General features: G+C 34.0%; 1 protein-coding gene across 4 annotated transcripts in view; it reads right to left on the reverse strand.

Annotated features, from left to right (window-relative positions):
• The window catches only part of Cmpk (cytidine/uridine monophosphate kinase Dak1), a 183,715-nt gene that overhangs the window by 16,627 nt on the left and 149,989 nt on the right, over nt 1-17,099 (reverse strand). For all 4 annotated transcript variants that reach the window (XM_090409857.1, XM_090409856.1, XM_090409859.1 and 1 more), the window contains one exon: nt 8,310-8,406. In XM_090409857.1, coding sequence (XP_090265983.1) covers nt 8,310-8,406 — 97 coding nt within the window. The remainder of the gene's footprint in view (nt 1-8,309; nt 8,407-17,099) is intronic.

The following is a 17,099-nucleotide window of genomic DNA, read 5'->3' on the forward strand; positions in this document are numbered from 1 at the left end:
ATGGCTCTGAAACACTTCTCTCCTTCTTAACACACTTAAACAACCAACACCCGAGAATCAAATTCACTCTGGAAAAAGAGGAAAACAACAGCCTCCCTTTCCTAGACACACTAGTCACCCGCCAGCCTAATGGATCCTTGGTTTTCTCAGTTTACAGAAAACCCACCCATACAGGCAGATACATTCACCAACAATCCCCCCGCCCACCCTCACAACAATATGGAGTAGTGAAAACACTATACAACAGGGCTAAACTAATCTGTTCAAACGACTTGGCCCTAAACACTGAACTAAATCACATCCTCGACACTTTCTCAGCCAATGGCTACCCCCCCCAAAAAAAATCCAAAAAATATTAGAACCTACAAACCACAGACCCCCCCCAACAAGGATTACTCTAAATCCATCACCATTCCCTACATCCGAGGCACCTCGGAAAAGATTACCAAAATCTTAAAAAAACATGACCTTACAGAAAATTGGCATCCCCTATCCGCTCCACTAAAGACCAACCACTTCCCCTAGACCTACCTGGTGTTTACCAGGTCCCTTGCAGTTGTAAACTGTCTTACTTTCGCCAAACAGGCAGGACAGCGAATATCAGAATTTCGGAACACAAGGACTACATCCGTTTTCACAAATACAGTCATTCTGGGCTTGCGGACCATGCTCTGGATACACGCCACAGGATACGGTGGAAGAAAGCTACAGTGATATACGGTAGCAAATACAAATTTGAAAGACTCTTTATGGAATCAGCCCTAAGAAATTCCCCAAACCTCAACAAATTTGGTTGTATGCGACTGCCCCAAATTTGAGAGGCCTACATCAGCAGACCTTCAGCCCAACGGCCAAGAACACCTACTTAGCCCGCTAGAGGGCACCATCAGGACTGTTAGGAGAACAATAGCTTCATCTCTTCATTCCCAGTTTCTGTGTTGTAGTGCCTACGTGCACGTAACTTTTTTGTAAGTTCCTTTAGAAGATGGCAACGTGACGTTGCCGAAATATCGGAAAATATTTATTAAAGTTTAATTTAATTTATATCCTTAACTACGTTGTTCTATTCCTTAAGTGTTTTAATAATGCATAACCAACGTATAAGCCTGTCTACGAGAATTCACAACTAAGCTATTATAATTATTGCATGAGCATCTCCATGGAGTTCAAAGACATTGTAAGAGACCCAAACTATCCACCCAAAGTGTGCTCTCAAATGATTCTGGCAAACCATTTCATTCATTCATCACTCTCCAAGTGAAAAATATAGTCCTCACCACACTCTCAACTTCCAGGAATGACCTCTTGTTATGTACCCTCTAGCAATGTGCTGAAACATTTCCCCTGCATCAATTAAATAACCTTTAAATAACTTAAATGTTTCTATATCATATCTCCTCTTTTTCACCTATCAACCAACATCTATAACATTATATTCCACAGACCATTCACCATCCTGGTTACTCCCGTCTGAAACTTTCACAAGAAACCCAGGAGACCAGACCTGAACACATTAATCAGACGTGGACATATCAAAGCCTTATAAAGAGGAATAACAACTTCCTTATCTCTACTTGTTAATGTGGTCTTCAATAATCAAGTAATCTTATGAGCCACCTTGGCAACCTTAGCAATATATCCTATAAACTTCAACTCTTCAACAACCCAGAAATCCCTAGCCTCATCTATTTCCTGGAGTACAGTTCCATCAATGTAATACACAGCTTGCTATCAATTCATCCCAAAATTGCATGACTTTTCATTTCTTCACATTACATTGACACCCATTATCTTATCATTCTGGAAACTCTCCACATCACCTTGATAAACTATTACTTTACCCAATTTTGTATCATGAGCAAAGAATTGAATGTTTCCCTTCAGATTATTTCCTATATCATTTATGAACAAATTAAACATTAGTGGTCCTAGCACAGAACTTTGTGGCACTCCACTAGTCACCTGCTTTCTCTTGGATTCTGCTCCTGTTACATACCACTTCCATCAATCACCCATTTATATCCTCATAACCAGTGTCATATCCATCCTCATTTGTTCTAATTTGCATAAGAGAGTTCCATGTGATATTCTGTCAAATGCCTTTGCAAAATCCAGCAGAATCATCACTGGATTTTGCAAAGATTCTATTATAAAAATGAATAAATTACTAAGGCATGAATGACCCTTCAGAAAGTCATGTTGCCCATCACAGAGTATCATATCCTTGAATTCGCTTTTTGACCAACTTTTCCAGTATTTCGCCACTACTTCTAAGATAGTGATTCGTCTATAATTTTCTACTGCAGTTTTAGAATCTCCCTTATGCAAAGGAATTATTTTGTCCTCTTTCCAAGGAACGCAGTCAACTGGGCAATAAAATAATAGATCAAATATGCAATGCTATTCTATTGATCTACTACCTGGTAAATTTAAATAATTTGTTTTTGAGAAATGAGTTAATAGAATGGTATAAACATAAAATTTGAAAAAAATCACATATAATTAAGTTTATTTTTATTGTGTAGAATTACAAAATTGTATAGAAGTTATATTGAATTTCCCATGCAAAAAATAGTCAGCTAGTTAATAAATATTTTTGTTTATATCATAATGATATTAATCTTTGGTCATGAAAGTCATGCAATGTGGAGCCAAAGAATGAATGAATTATTGTGGATGGCACATTTTTACTTTCTTCCCCTCTTTTGCTCAAATTTTTGTTATTTTGGCTAGAAAGGAAGGAAGTCCTGTTTTCTGTGTTTTATATTATTTACTACCTAATAAGACTCTTGAAACACAAAATTATTTATATGATACATGAAATGTGGCCATTACTAGATCCCGAAAATATAAATATTGATTATAAAATTGCCATTCATCAAGCTTTAAGTATAGTATTTCCACAAGCTAACATAAATGGTTACTTTTATCATCTCATACAAAATCTTCGTAAGCATTTTGCTTCATGCAAACTTTTAACCAGATACAATTCTGATGTGCAATTCCCTTTAAATTAAAAAATGATCACTTCACTTGCTTTCGTTCAAGAATGACATATAATTTACGCTATTTCTGAACTTGAGAATTATTTATCCAATGAATTTGAACCAATTTTAGAATGGTTTACAAACACATACATAGATTGTCTAAGGAATAATAGAACCAGAGCTCCACAATTTTGCAGAAGCTTGTCATCGAAAATTGCAATTGAGCTTTGGCAGCAGCACAAGTCATCCAAATTTATGGATTTTTATAAATAAACTACAAAAAATTAAAAAAACATATGATATTGATTATTAAAGAGCAGTAGCAGGTTTTAAACATCGGCACAAACGTAGACATTACGATGAAGCCGTCCTTAAGATGAAAAATATATTTTGAAAAAAAAAAGTTATAAATTACAATAGGGAAAATATAACAGAATATTTACGTGGCATTGCATATAACTAGAATCATCATGATAAAATTCCTGGTATATACCCTCAAAGGGTGTACAGGATATGACAGTACTACATGAAAAATTTACATCATTACTAACTTCCTATCTACAATTTTCCTCCAAATCAGTCTGTTACCTGTCAAGATTCCAATATTATCAGATCTTATATTTCTGTCTTCTAAGGCACTTTTTACTGTATCAATCCACCTATATCTTGATCTTCCTCTGGGTCTTTTTACTGCCAACCTTGCAAAGAACACTTGTTTTGCTAAATCTTTCCCATTCTGTTTAAGTGACCATATCACTTCCTGGATGCTGCCAATGTCAAGTTCTTTCCAAACATCCTCGTTTTTAATATGATATTGCCATCTGTTCATACTCGTAATCTTTCTCATGACTCTCATATCTGTGGTCTCTAGTTTTTGGTCAACTGTTTCATTTCTAACCCATCTCTCAGACCCATAAGTTAAAATTGGTTTGAACACTGTCTTGTATGCAGCGAATTTAGTGTTTTGGCTAATTTCTCTCTTATTCCATATAAATCTATTCAGTTGACTTCCTGCCATACCAGCTTTGTTGATTCTGTTGTGTATTTCCATATTTAATTTACCATCTTCACTAAAAATCGTGCGTAAGTAGCTCAAATGTTTTACTTGTTCTATAGGTTATCTATTCACAATGCAGTTGATATTTTCAATGTTTCTGCCTTTTTAATGCTAACCTTCATTCCATATCTATTACAACAATTATTCACTTTAGTCAGGGAATCTTGCAGACATGTAGCGGATTTACTTAGAAGTATAACATCATCCACATATAGCAAAGAGCTGAGATTAACATCTCCAACTTTGATATTAGGTTTAATACCACTTTCCGTCATAATGTGATTCATATAGATAATGAATAACAAAGGAGATAATGTACCTTGTCTGACACCAGATTTAACATTAAACCACCTTCCTGTACTTCCTTCATTTCTAACTGCTGACTTACAACTCAAATAAAGACTAAGTATTGCTTGATCTAATGTCCCATTTACGCCATATAACTGTAGTGTTTTGAATAACTTCTCTCTTGGCACCTTGTCATATGTCTTTTCCAGATCTACAAAACTCAAATACAGATCCTTGTTATATTCCCATGATTTCTCAACTATCTGTCGTAAAGTGAAAATTTGATCCCGAAAGCCTCTATTTGGCCTTAATCCAGCTTGTTCTTCACCAAGCTTCTCTTCTACAATCTCTCTCAGCTGTTTCTCAAGAATACTCAATAATGAAATACCTCTGTAATTCTCCCAATCAGTTTTGTTTCCATTTTAATATATAGGTACTATGAGAGCTCCACTCCAATCATCTGGAATTCATCCCTCTGTCCAGGCCTTCTGAACTATGCAGCCACTGTACAACTTTTATACCTTAATTCTTGAGCATTTCTGGTCAAATATCATCTACTCCAGCTGCCTTTCTTTTGATGGCTTTTTCTACTTCAAGTATGGACATGTATATTCCTGACTGCATGCCTGGTTAGTGTTTTTTACCACTGTGCTGTCATGTAACATGAAATGTTAAAATGTATGAATATGTTTGTTCATTACAAAATAATATTAATACATGAATTAAAAAACTGTATTTTTAATATTGTGCAATTATACCTTTTCATTTCTAAATCATTATTGGACTGCTCTTTTTAACCATCTCTTCGAAAGTAAGTTTTTCGAACAATCAATTTTCTTAATTTATTGAAAATTAGAATATAGGAGGCAAATTCACACAGGTAAACTTAGGGCTGGACTATTTTTAGTCTTTTTTTTTTTCAATTATGTGGAAATAACAACTCATAAGTCATCATCAAATTCCTGATATGTACCCTCAAGGGGTGTACAGGATATGATAGTGCTACATGAAAAATTTACATCATTACTAACTTCCTATCTACAATTTTCCTCCAAATCAGTCGGTTACTTGTCAAAACTCCAATATTATTGGATTTTATATTTCTGAAAAAACACCCCAACTCAACATCACCAGAGTACAGAGCAGTACTATCATCACAAGAAGCCTGAATGACAAAGAAATGGAGCTAGCTGAGGAATTAGATAAGTACCAGATTGACATTATAGGGGTGACTGAAACAAAAAAGACAAAAACTGGTGAGATCTTTCTGAGCAATAAATACAAAATGTTATATTCAGGCAATGACAATCAAGAAAAAGAAGGTGTAGCCATAGTATTCAACACTAAATACAAGGCTAATCTTCTTGAATGGCAGACAGTATCAAGTACACTGATTTGGGCAAATATCAGAATGGGAAACAGGACAATGAGACTAATTTGTGCCTATGGTCACACAGAAGGCTTTACTAAGGTAGAAGTGGAAGAATTTTTTGAGGATTTAGAGAAAGTATCTGATGCAATGAAAAAGCAAAAGTTGGTCCTTGTTGGGGATCTAAATAGCAGAGTAGGAAATGATTGTCAGACATACAAAAATATATTGGGAAAATTTGGAGAACAGAGCAAAGCTAATAATAATGCCAAATATTTGTTGGATTTCTGCTCAGAATATGGAGAACTGGTTATTAGTAACACCATGTTCCAACATAAAAATGTGCAGAAATTCACATGGCAAGAAGAGGCAAGAAATAAGAAAAGTCTCATTGACTATGTTATTGTTGATAGTGATGTTTTCGCTCTGCTGCGGGACAGCAGAGTGTACAGAGGATTTGAAATTGCAAGTGATCACTATTTAGTCTTGAGCAGGATAAAATTGAATTTCATATTGAAAAGAATAACACGTAAGCAAGTTTTAAAGTGAATTAAAGTTGAGCATCTCTCAGATGTGAACTGTAGACTGCAGAACTGTAAAATGCACAAAGATTACTGAAGAAAAAATGAAAGAGTTTGAGAACAGGAACCAAACTTTAGAGATTCGGTGGCAAGCCTTGAAGAAAACATTGATTGATTCAGCCAGAGAGGCATGTGGTGAGGTTGTCTGTAAGGATAGAAAAATCAGAACTCCATGGAGGACACAGGAAGTTAAAGAGGCAGTGAAGGAAAAGAAGAAAGCATATCAAAAGTTCCTGGCAAATAAGTCAGCTTGTACTCTTAGTGAATACAGAGACAAATGTAAGAAAGGTAAACACTGTGTAAAACTAGCTAAACAAAAGTCATGGGAGGACTTTGGCAAGAACATAGAAAATAGATATCAACAAGGAGGTAAGATATTCTGGAGGTTGTTGAAGAAGCTTAGAAATGGAGGAAAGAGTGCTGTAAAAGGAGTTAGAGATGATAGAGGTGACATGAAAACGGAAGAAAAAATATCCTTGAAAGAAGTATGGAGTAATTACTTTGTAAAACTGCTAAATGAAACAAGCAGTGATGATGGCACAGTGGTAAAAAACACTGACCAGACATGCAGTCAGGAATACATATCCATACTTGAAGTAGAAAAAGCCATCAAAGGCTTGAAATGTGGAAAGGCAGCAGGAGTAGATGATATTCGACCAGAAATGCTGAAGTATGGTGGTAGGAAAGTCTTACAGTGGCTGCACTGCATAGTTCAGAAAGCCTGGACAGAGGCACGAATTCCCGATGATTGGAGTAGAGTTCTCATAGTACCCATATATAAAAAGGGAAATGAAACTGAATGTGAGAATTACAGAGGTATTTCTCTAATAAATGTTCCTGGCAAGATATATGCAAGTATACTTGAGAAACGGTTTAGAAGAATTGTCGAAGAAAAGCTTGGTGAAGAACAAGCTGGATTTAGGCCAAATAGAGGCTGTCAGGATCAGATCTTCACTTCCCTGGTCGGTTCTCCACATTCCTTTAAAGGTTATGTGGAGGTCTCCTCTCAGTTATACAGCTTTGACCCTTAAGCACCCCTATGATATTTTGCAGTGTTATTATTGCTGGCAATTTTTGATGCCCTAGTTGGAATCAAGTCTTATTAAAGACCAGACCTAGAATGTGTGAAGCTGGTGTTATTCTATTTGTTAAAAAGATTGCAACAATTCATTAACTTTCCAGTCACTCAAGTTCTCCTGTAATTCTTGAAACAATGTTTCACTTTCATCATTCTGTACAGGGAAATTATAGGTCACTAAAAAATGCTACTATTGGTTAATTAATGGAAAAGGACAAAGCTCAGCTGGAGAAAATGAATGCCCAAACCTGGACCTTCCCACTTGCCAAATAGTCTAGTGGTTATTTGGTTACTAGGTGAACAGCAACAAAGATGTGGGATTGATTTTGAACTTCCATACTGAGAAGAAAAGACTCAAATAATGCAGTCAAACTGATCTTGTTTGAAATTTATATTCTCAAAAACATTTGTCTAGGATTCAGACTGCACATATTTAATTTACGATTATAATACCTGTATTTCTGTCTTTTTGCAATCTCCATAATGGAATTTCTAATTAGTAGTTTTTTAAAATGACTAAATCTTTCTTAGTGTAATTATGATTATATGAGATAATCATATAAAACCAAGCAAAAACACAAATAATTAAATTATTCTTCTACATCCAAAGTGTTTTATTCTGAGAGAGAGAAATGCAATTTTTTTTTCCAATTAGTGTAATTGAGTATCACTTGTTAGTCTGTGCAAGAACATAGTCAGTTCTCATTATAGTGAATTCACAGGCCAGAAGTTTTGTCACAATGGATCAATTAGAATAATTAGGTGAAAACATATAGCCACAGTAGAAACATAATTCTTTATTCATAAATTAATTAAAAATAATTAATTTATGTTACGTTTCATTAATAGTCTGCTATAATGAATTTCCTTTAGTATTGTGCCTATAAGAATTTGGTAACATCTAAAAAACTGCCATGCTTCAATCAACTCTCACAATAGGATTACTTACTTCATCTGACGATTTACTAGCATCAACTCTTTTCACCATATCCATTATTTCATAGTGATGGACAATTGGCATAGTGTCATTATAATAGGTATTGAAACTGCAAAAAAATGTAAATATTCATATTAGAAATTACCATAGCATATAATTTTCACTAAGAACTATAATACAGAAGTTCTCTTATATTGCTAACATAATAGGCTAATGTACAGTAACATATTTGCTCAAACATGTTTAGACCTTCTGCAACAAGTTAGCTCATTCAGTTTAACCTTAACCAGATGCAATTCGTTCCCATTCATTCTTCAACAACTTGTTTCAGCATCTTTATGTCCAGTGAAGTGCTCTAAGTATTTTATTTTAAATTTATTAGGTATTATTTATATAATAAAATAATTTCCTAAAATCATCTGAAATGCTGTGTTGTATTGTTATTCTGATGCACTCCAGCAAAAGTCGTTGTAATAATTATACTCCCCTTTTTTAAAAAAAACTATAAAATTTTATAAAATGAAACATTATATAGAAAGAATACCAGTCTGTATTTAAGTTGTGAGCAGACAGAACTGACGAAGGTACTGGAAGATGGCTTGATGTCTAAAATGAGGTGTCAGATAAGATGCATACTAATTTCCACTGTTATTCATCTATATCGATTAAATGAACACCTGGCATTAAAATTAATATCAAAATTGGAGATGTTGAATTCCCTTGTTTAAGCAGATGATGTTATGCTCCTAAACAAATCTGCTGGATTCCATAACTAAACTGAACTGAATAATTCTTGTAACAAATTTCGTATCAAAATCAGCAATAAAAAAGAAAAGATTATAAAAATAGGTAGGGACATTAACAACATCTGCTGCATCCTGAATGGAAAATTTACAAAACAAGTAAAACATTCAACTATTTAGCTGCAAAGTTTATTGAAGATAGCAAATTAAATATGGAAACAGACAGCAGAATTAGCAATACTGGTATGGTGGATAGTCAACTGAAATTTATACGGAATAAGAGAAAAATTAATCAAACATTAAATTAGAAGATAGTGGTCAAACCAATATTAACTTTTGGATCTTGAGCTGGGTTAGACTAGAGACCATACATGTGAGAGTTTCTGAAAAAAATTACTGGAATGAACATATGGTAACAATGGCAAAATCATATTATAAATGAAGATAACAGGATGGAACTTGACATTCTTATATTAAGCAATGAGTGAGCAGAGCTAATTTCGGCTGATATGGCCACTTGAATAGAATGGAAGAAGAAAGATTATTCACAGATGTTTGGTGCTATGATGGTGAAAAATAACAAAATCCAGGTGGATTGATGCAGTTAGAAGTGCTTTAGAAGACCAAAACATAACATCAGACAATACTGGAGTTCTGAGATATGATTCATTTGGAGGAAAATTGTTGAGAAGAAAACACACTTTTGATGTGTTTTTTGATGAAGTATCCTATACACCCCTTGAGGATGCATACCAAATTGGAATTTGATGATAAAATTTTTTATGTGGTCAGTACTTGACTTACAAGGTACTGTTTCGACAATTCCATCATAAGTCAGAAATCACTACATACACATATAACAGTTTCGGTTTTGATATATATATGTAGAACTATATGACAAGGTGGGGGAGGGGGTGAAAAATTCTGATAAACAAATAGAACAAAAAATTATATTAAAGCAACTGATATAACCACAAGAAAGAACATATCTTAAAACCCTTTAACCTTCATGTATCATCAAATTTTTGTCTTTTTCTTTTAGGATATACAAGACATGTCAGAGGTTTTGAAGAGATTCAGAGACAGGGGTGTGGGCCATTATCAAGTTGTTCATACTGCAAGAAAAGTTCGCAACTAAGATTCACCAAACTTATGAAATGTTAGGTGGACTCTGTTCCAGCATATCCAACAGTTTCCAGATGGGTGGCCAAGCTTAAAACTGGGCATCCTGAGACAATAGATGCCCCCAGATCAGGAGCCCTTCCACAGTGATACCTGAAAACATTGCAAAGATTCTGGGTATATTCAGGAAACTAGTTGGGGTCATTATCCACCAACATCTGGACATGCAGAAGCTCTCAGCAAAGTGGGTCCCCAAATGTTTGAATGTTGACCAAAAGAGAGAACATGTGCTGTCATCTTAAGAGATTTTGGTTCATTTTGGGAAATCAGGTACAAATTTTTTGGCTTATATTGTGACTGTTGATGAAACATGCTTCATCACTATGACCCAGAGACTAACCAAGTACCAAATAAACTGCTGTTACAGCAGCAGTTTATTCAACAGGTCTGAAGGAAAAACGCCGCAGGAAACTGAGCAGAGGTATGTTGCTTTTGCAGGACGACGCACCTGCTCACAGTGCTCATGAAACCCAACAGACAATACACAACTTGGGCTTTCAATGTCTGCTTCACCCACCCTTATTTACCAGACCTGGTCCCATCTGACTATTTCCTATTCCCAAATTTAAAGAAACACTTGAAAGGAACAAAATTTATCACAGATGATGAAGTCATATCTGCAGGTTAGGAATGGTTTGTGCAACAAGGAAATGACTTTTTTTCTCAGAGGATTTCAAATGATGCAGCAGCAGTGTAACAAGTGTATAACACTTTGTGGAGAGTATGTATAATAATGTATAAGTTACATGGTTCTACCTCAATTCCATCATAGTGATTATCACTTTTCAGCACACCCTCATAACTATACAAACTATATAACACAAGGTCTTCAAAATTTCTTCTGGTATATATATAAAGTAGCCTGTTAAAATTCTAATTTAATTAGTCATTCCATGAATGACAACGTATGCAACTTCCAACCACTCATATTTACGATGGTCATTCCATCATAAGTAAGAAACGATTTTTTTTTAAAACAATATGAAATTTACATTTAGGATATATCATCATCATTCATATCTATCAAGGATTTAGGCCTAGCATGGCCTGTTCCGGCCTTAGAAGTCATCGTTGAATCTTTTAAGAGGATGTTCTGGTTTTCTTTTTCCTAATGGCTTATTTTGGTAATCTTTCTGTTTTCATTCTTTGAACGTGTTCCGTCCATTTATGTTTATATTTTTAAATTTTTTCTATTACTGGTTCTTGGTTTAATTCTTTCATAATTTCTTCGTTTCTTTTGTGATCAAATAGGGTATACTTTGAAGGTTTTCTCATAAACTTCATTTCTGCTGTTATTAATCTTTGTCTTTTTGTTTTATTATCCAGATTTCGCTTCCATACATTAAGACTGGTAGGGCTAATGTATTGTATACTTTTAGTCTGGTTTGTTTTTGAACTAGGTTTGGTTTAAATATAGAGTTAATTACACCTGTTATTTTTAAATATTTTGCAATTTTTATGTTTATATCTTTTTCATTTTCATGTGATTATACATCCTAGGTAGTTAAATGAATTCAACTGTTCTAAGCTCTTGTTATCTATTACTATTTTCAGTTAGTGTTACAGCACTCTCTAGGTAACCCCTAGAGAGCGCGTCCACTGGGTGGTGGATAGGGGAGCCCACCATGTGCTATTTGTCGTGTGTGTATAGTGGAGTGGTCCGAATATACTGAATAAGGACTCGTGGGCCATAAGGGGTAATCATCTTGATTGTAAGGAAAGCGGCACTCCCATGGACCCCTAGCTGGATCCAGCCTCTTCTTCTTCTACTTTGAGGAAGATCCACTTACTTTAATCTTTCCTATAAGGCCTTATCAGCCAATTCTTATTATTTTATGACCCTTATGCTATTAGAGTACTCGAGGGCTGGAGTCTTTTCATTTCTGGCCTTACAACTATGCCCTCTCTATAAACCTTACTATAATTCTTCTATAATCTACTCTTTCCCCCTTCAATTATACCCTATTCCTCCTATGGGTATAAATTTGAAATTCGTTGGCCAAGAAGGTGTGGCGTAGAATTAGAATTAGACCACTATTAAATGAAAGAAATTTTAAAATAGCAGTAATCACTGAAACAAAAAAGAAATTAAAAGGAACTATGAGAACCGAAAATTTTAATGTGATATACAATAGAATCGACAGAGACTGCTGAACTGACTCACTTACGCCACACCTTCTTGGCCAACGGCTACAATCCACAAAAAATAAACAAAATACTAAACACTCCTAAGAAACCCCTCCCACCATCCACCACAGAGAACTACAACAAAACAGTCACCATCCCTTACATTAAAGGCACATCCGAAAAGATCTCAAGAATTCTCATTAAACATAAACTACGCACTACATTCAGACCATGTAGCAAATTAGCCACCCTCATCCGCTCACCCAAGGACAGCATTCCTCCTTTATCACATCCAGGAGTCTACCAAGTACCCTGCTCATGCAATCAAGCCTACTACGGTCAAACAGGAAGAACTGTGAATATCCGCATCAGTGAACATAAACGATACGTCCGGAAATATCATTATGGGAAGTCGGGCCTAGCAGACCATGCTCTGGATACCCCTGCACACAGGATCAACTGGAAAAACACAAAAGTACTACACAGAAACCCATATAAATCAGAGAGATTGTTCTTAGAGGCGACAGAAGCCCTAAAACACACTCCAAATCTCAACAAATATGGCTGTATTAACTTGCCGAAGATCTGGGAGACAGTCATATTAAGGAAAAACTAGCACTTTTCTAGGACTCTAGCAATATATGATAGCGTTTTTTTTTTTTTTTTCAGATAGAGGGCGCCAAAATCAGGACTCTAGTCTTTGTGTTGCTGCTACAATTTTGTTAATGTACACCATGTTGTTTTAGTCTCACGTATTGTGACAAACAGTGTTTTTGTGCTCTGAAGATGCTGGTTATAATACCAGCGAAATATTAGCATCAAGTTAATAAATCAATTATTTACTTAGTTTCTGTGTTCTATTATACCGTTAAAATAATAAACAACATACTCTAAATAGGAATGGTAAAAAATTGATTGACTTTGTAGTTTATAATAACCTAAAAATAATGAATTCCTTCTATAAACATAAAGACATACATAAATACATATGGGCAGCAAGAGGATGGAAATCAATATTAGCTTATTTTATCTTAAATGAAATGACAAAGCTTTTGCTAGATGTTAGAGTTCACAGAGGATATGAAATAAGCAGTGACCACTTCCTTGTTAAAATAAAATTAAGATTACCACCTAAATGACTACAAGCAACATGAACAGAAAGAAAAATTTAAACATTTGTTTATAAAACTAGACTATTGAATGACACAAATGTACAATAGCTATATGAACAAAGAATTAACCAATATCTAGATAAAATAAAACAAAATGAAGAAATAGCATGGCTTAATATAAAAGCGATACTAAATGCAGCAGCAAATGAAAGACCAAAAAATTCAATAAAAGAAAAAACTGAACATCTGGGATGATACAATCAAAGAAATAATCAAAAAGAAAAAAGAAGCCTATCACAAATGGTTAAACAGTAAAAGATTAGAAGATGAAATAGAATATAAAAGAATAAGAGCCAATAGCTAAAAGGAAAATCAGAAAAAGACATAGAGAAACACTGAACAAATTTGTTTCTAATTTAGAACATGATTTATATAAAATAAGACCCAACGTATATAAGATTTTGAATCACTTAAATGCAGATACCAAAGAAAAACATAAAATTAAACACCGAATTGAAATTAGAAGAATTTCTAAATTACTACACAGAATTGTGGACAGAAATATTTTATAAAAGACAACTGGCAAACAATTAATAAAAATGAAAAGGAAATAACTAAAGAAGAATTAGAAATCAGCCTGAAAGAAACAAGAAACGGAAAATCACCTGGAGAAGATAAGCTAGGTTCAGAACTATATAAATACGCAGGAACAAGATTCAAAGAAAGACTCTTATTTTTAAATAAAATTTATTCAACTGGTATCCCCCCCCCAACAGAATGGAAAAAAGAAATTGTGATTCCTATCTTTAAAAAAGGTAATAGAGATGACCCTAAAAACTATAGAGGTATCAGTATACTAAATTCCTGTTACAAAATATATAGCAGAATCTTAAATAGCAAACCAATGAAATATTCCAAAAACTTTATTTTAGTAGTACAGAATGGATTTAGAAAAGGACGATCATGTATAAACCCAGCATTTTGCCTAAAATTAATAATAGAGAAAAGAAGAGAATACAATTTAGAAACACATGTTGCATTTATTGACTTTGAAAAAGCATTTGACAAAGTTAAAAGAAACATATTATTTAACATATTAAAAGAAAGACAAATACCAAATAATATCCTAAAAGCTATCACAAGTATATACGAAAATAATCAAATACAAATAAGATTAAATCACGAGCTATCATATACGAGAGAGATAAACCAAGGGATCGGACAGGGATGTCCCCTCTCAACAACTCTTTTTAATATCTACTTAAATTAAATAATAATAAAATGGAATAAAAATTTCCATCAAGGAATTAAACTTTCTCCTAGGGTAAACTTAAACACTCTCATCTTTGCCGACGACCAAATAATAATTACAAATTCTGAAGATAACTTAGAGAAAGCTATTTTAGATCTAAATAAGATAGCCAAAGATTATGGTATGATAATATCAACAGAAAAATCAAAAACTATGGCCTTTAAAGGACAAGATCCAGCAAGAACTAAAATAGTAATAGATAACAAGATCTTAGAACAGGTGAATTCATTTATTATATATGATACTGTAAAAAAAAAATTAAAAAAATGAACATAGTGATATGATATGAACATGCCTTATTTAGTGCTACGATAAAGCTTTTACTGGCATGTGTGTTAATCTTATTATATTAACATTTGGTCATAGTCTAATGATGCCTGCTCCATCTGTTGTATTTTCATTTGTGATTTTTTTAGAGGTTATTTCTTTGTGAAAATTGTCAAGTGATGTGATTTTTCTAATAGCTTGAAAAGAAATACACCATTGAATTAGGAATGAAAGTGATATATTATATAGTTTTGTGAAAATATATATATATATATATATATATTATATAGTTTTGTGAATATATATATATATATATATATATCAAAACAGAGCTTATTTCAAAAGAAAAAGGATTCTCTATTATTTTTTCCTTAATTAGATTAGAAACCTTAAAATCAAAATAAAATGCAACAATAATAGAGCAGGTGTGAAATGGATGAATCAAGAGATAAAGTATGCAATTTGAAAGAAGGTATTATGGAAGAAGCACAAGATGAGTGGTTATAACAAGCAGTTGCATTATTTTTTAAAATTCTGTAATCACTGTAGCCATTAGAAAGAAAGGTGTTGTATATGTGGTTAAGTTTTTGGTTGAGAGAGACCACTGTAACAAAGATTACAGGCTGTATTAGTTAGAGTTTTAATAATGCCATATTGTTGAGAGGGGTGGGAAAGTTTGTGAATGTATCTGCCTGCGAGAGTGGGTTTTCTATATACAGTGAAGGAAAGGTTATCATTAGGAAGGCATGTTACTAAGGTGTCTAGAATCTTTGCCTGCTAAAGTCTTACTCAGATATAAGAAAAATCTATTTGTAAAAAATGCAGAAATGCTGTGTTTATATTATTGTATGTTTGTTTATAGTAGTGTTCATATGCCATATATTATTAGTGCACAATGTGCAAGCACTGTAGTAACAGCAGCCATGTCACTTGAGTTTCACTGGATAACAAGAATGCTAGTAAGCAAAGAGTAAGCAAACAAGGAAGGAGAGCTGGAAAAGCCAAGTAAAATACCTAATTAATTTCTGCGATCTTGGAAAAGTTTTAGCTGCATCTTTAGCTACTCTCCAAGGAAAACTATGAAGTTAATAACTGCAGGACAGTATAATGTACCAAGAAGCAAGATGGAATCTGCAGTCAAGTTCCTTTTATTGAAACACATTTGGAACTGCTCAATTAATGTATTCCTATTGTTTGAGTGATTATTCTTCATCCCTGCATGAGGAAAACATCTTGCTTTGAAGACATATGCAAGTATACCAGAAAGTTAGGTCATAAACTTTTATTGCATTCTAAGGAATTTGAGAGATATGGCAGAATGAATAAAAACAAACAATAAAATAACTGCTGCAAAGCAAGTTTTCACATGGACAAGATAAACTACAGAACTTTTAGCAGAATGCTATGTTCAGTTTGTGTATTATTATTAAATGTCATTTCTCAGAAATGAATTTAATTGAGAGAAGAGTGAGAGGGATAATGTTTTCTTTGAACTCATATAATCCAATTCTAGAATGTCCATATAGTTACCCTCTGTATTAATTAGAATTTAAGAATCAGATATACAGAATATTGGAATTTACTGACTGTAATTGATTGATTGTATCTCTTCTACAGATATTTCAATAGATATTATTCAGCAGAACTAGCATCCATTATTCCTCATACTTCCTGTGTCAGATCTACAGGAACTTCCTACAGCTGCTCAGCATCCTTTTGCAATCAAACAGCATACTCACCACATCCACCACACCCTGTCATCTTGCATTCCTTCCACCTCAATTCTGTGGAACAGTCTCTCCCTCATGAAGCAATTCCAAAGGACCACAATCTTCAACAGTTCAAAAAGAATATCAACTGATTACTGTATTTCTCACCCCCCACACACACACACAGAGAGAGAGAAAGCTCAGACATGCCTGGAATCGCTCCTCTTTTTACTTTGATTTCGTGCAGTATTGAACAAGAAAACTGGATGTATCTAGTACTGATTGAAAGCTTGAACGGAGCTTTTTCTAATGGTGAGTGATTTGCTCCATAGTTTCATAGTTCTGGGTGT

Source organism: Typopeltis vanoorti, chromosome 20 (genome assembly GCF_054136105.1).
Source record: "Typopeltis vanoorti isolate ZY-2024b chromosome 20, IOZ_Tvanoo_1.0, whole genome shotgun sequence".
In the NCBI taxonomy this organism is placed as follows: Eukaryota; Metazoa; Arthropoda; class Arachnida; order Uropygi; family Thelyphonidae; genus Typopeltis; species Typopeltis vanoorti.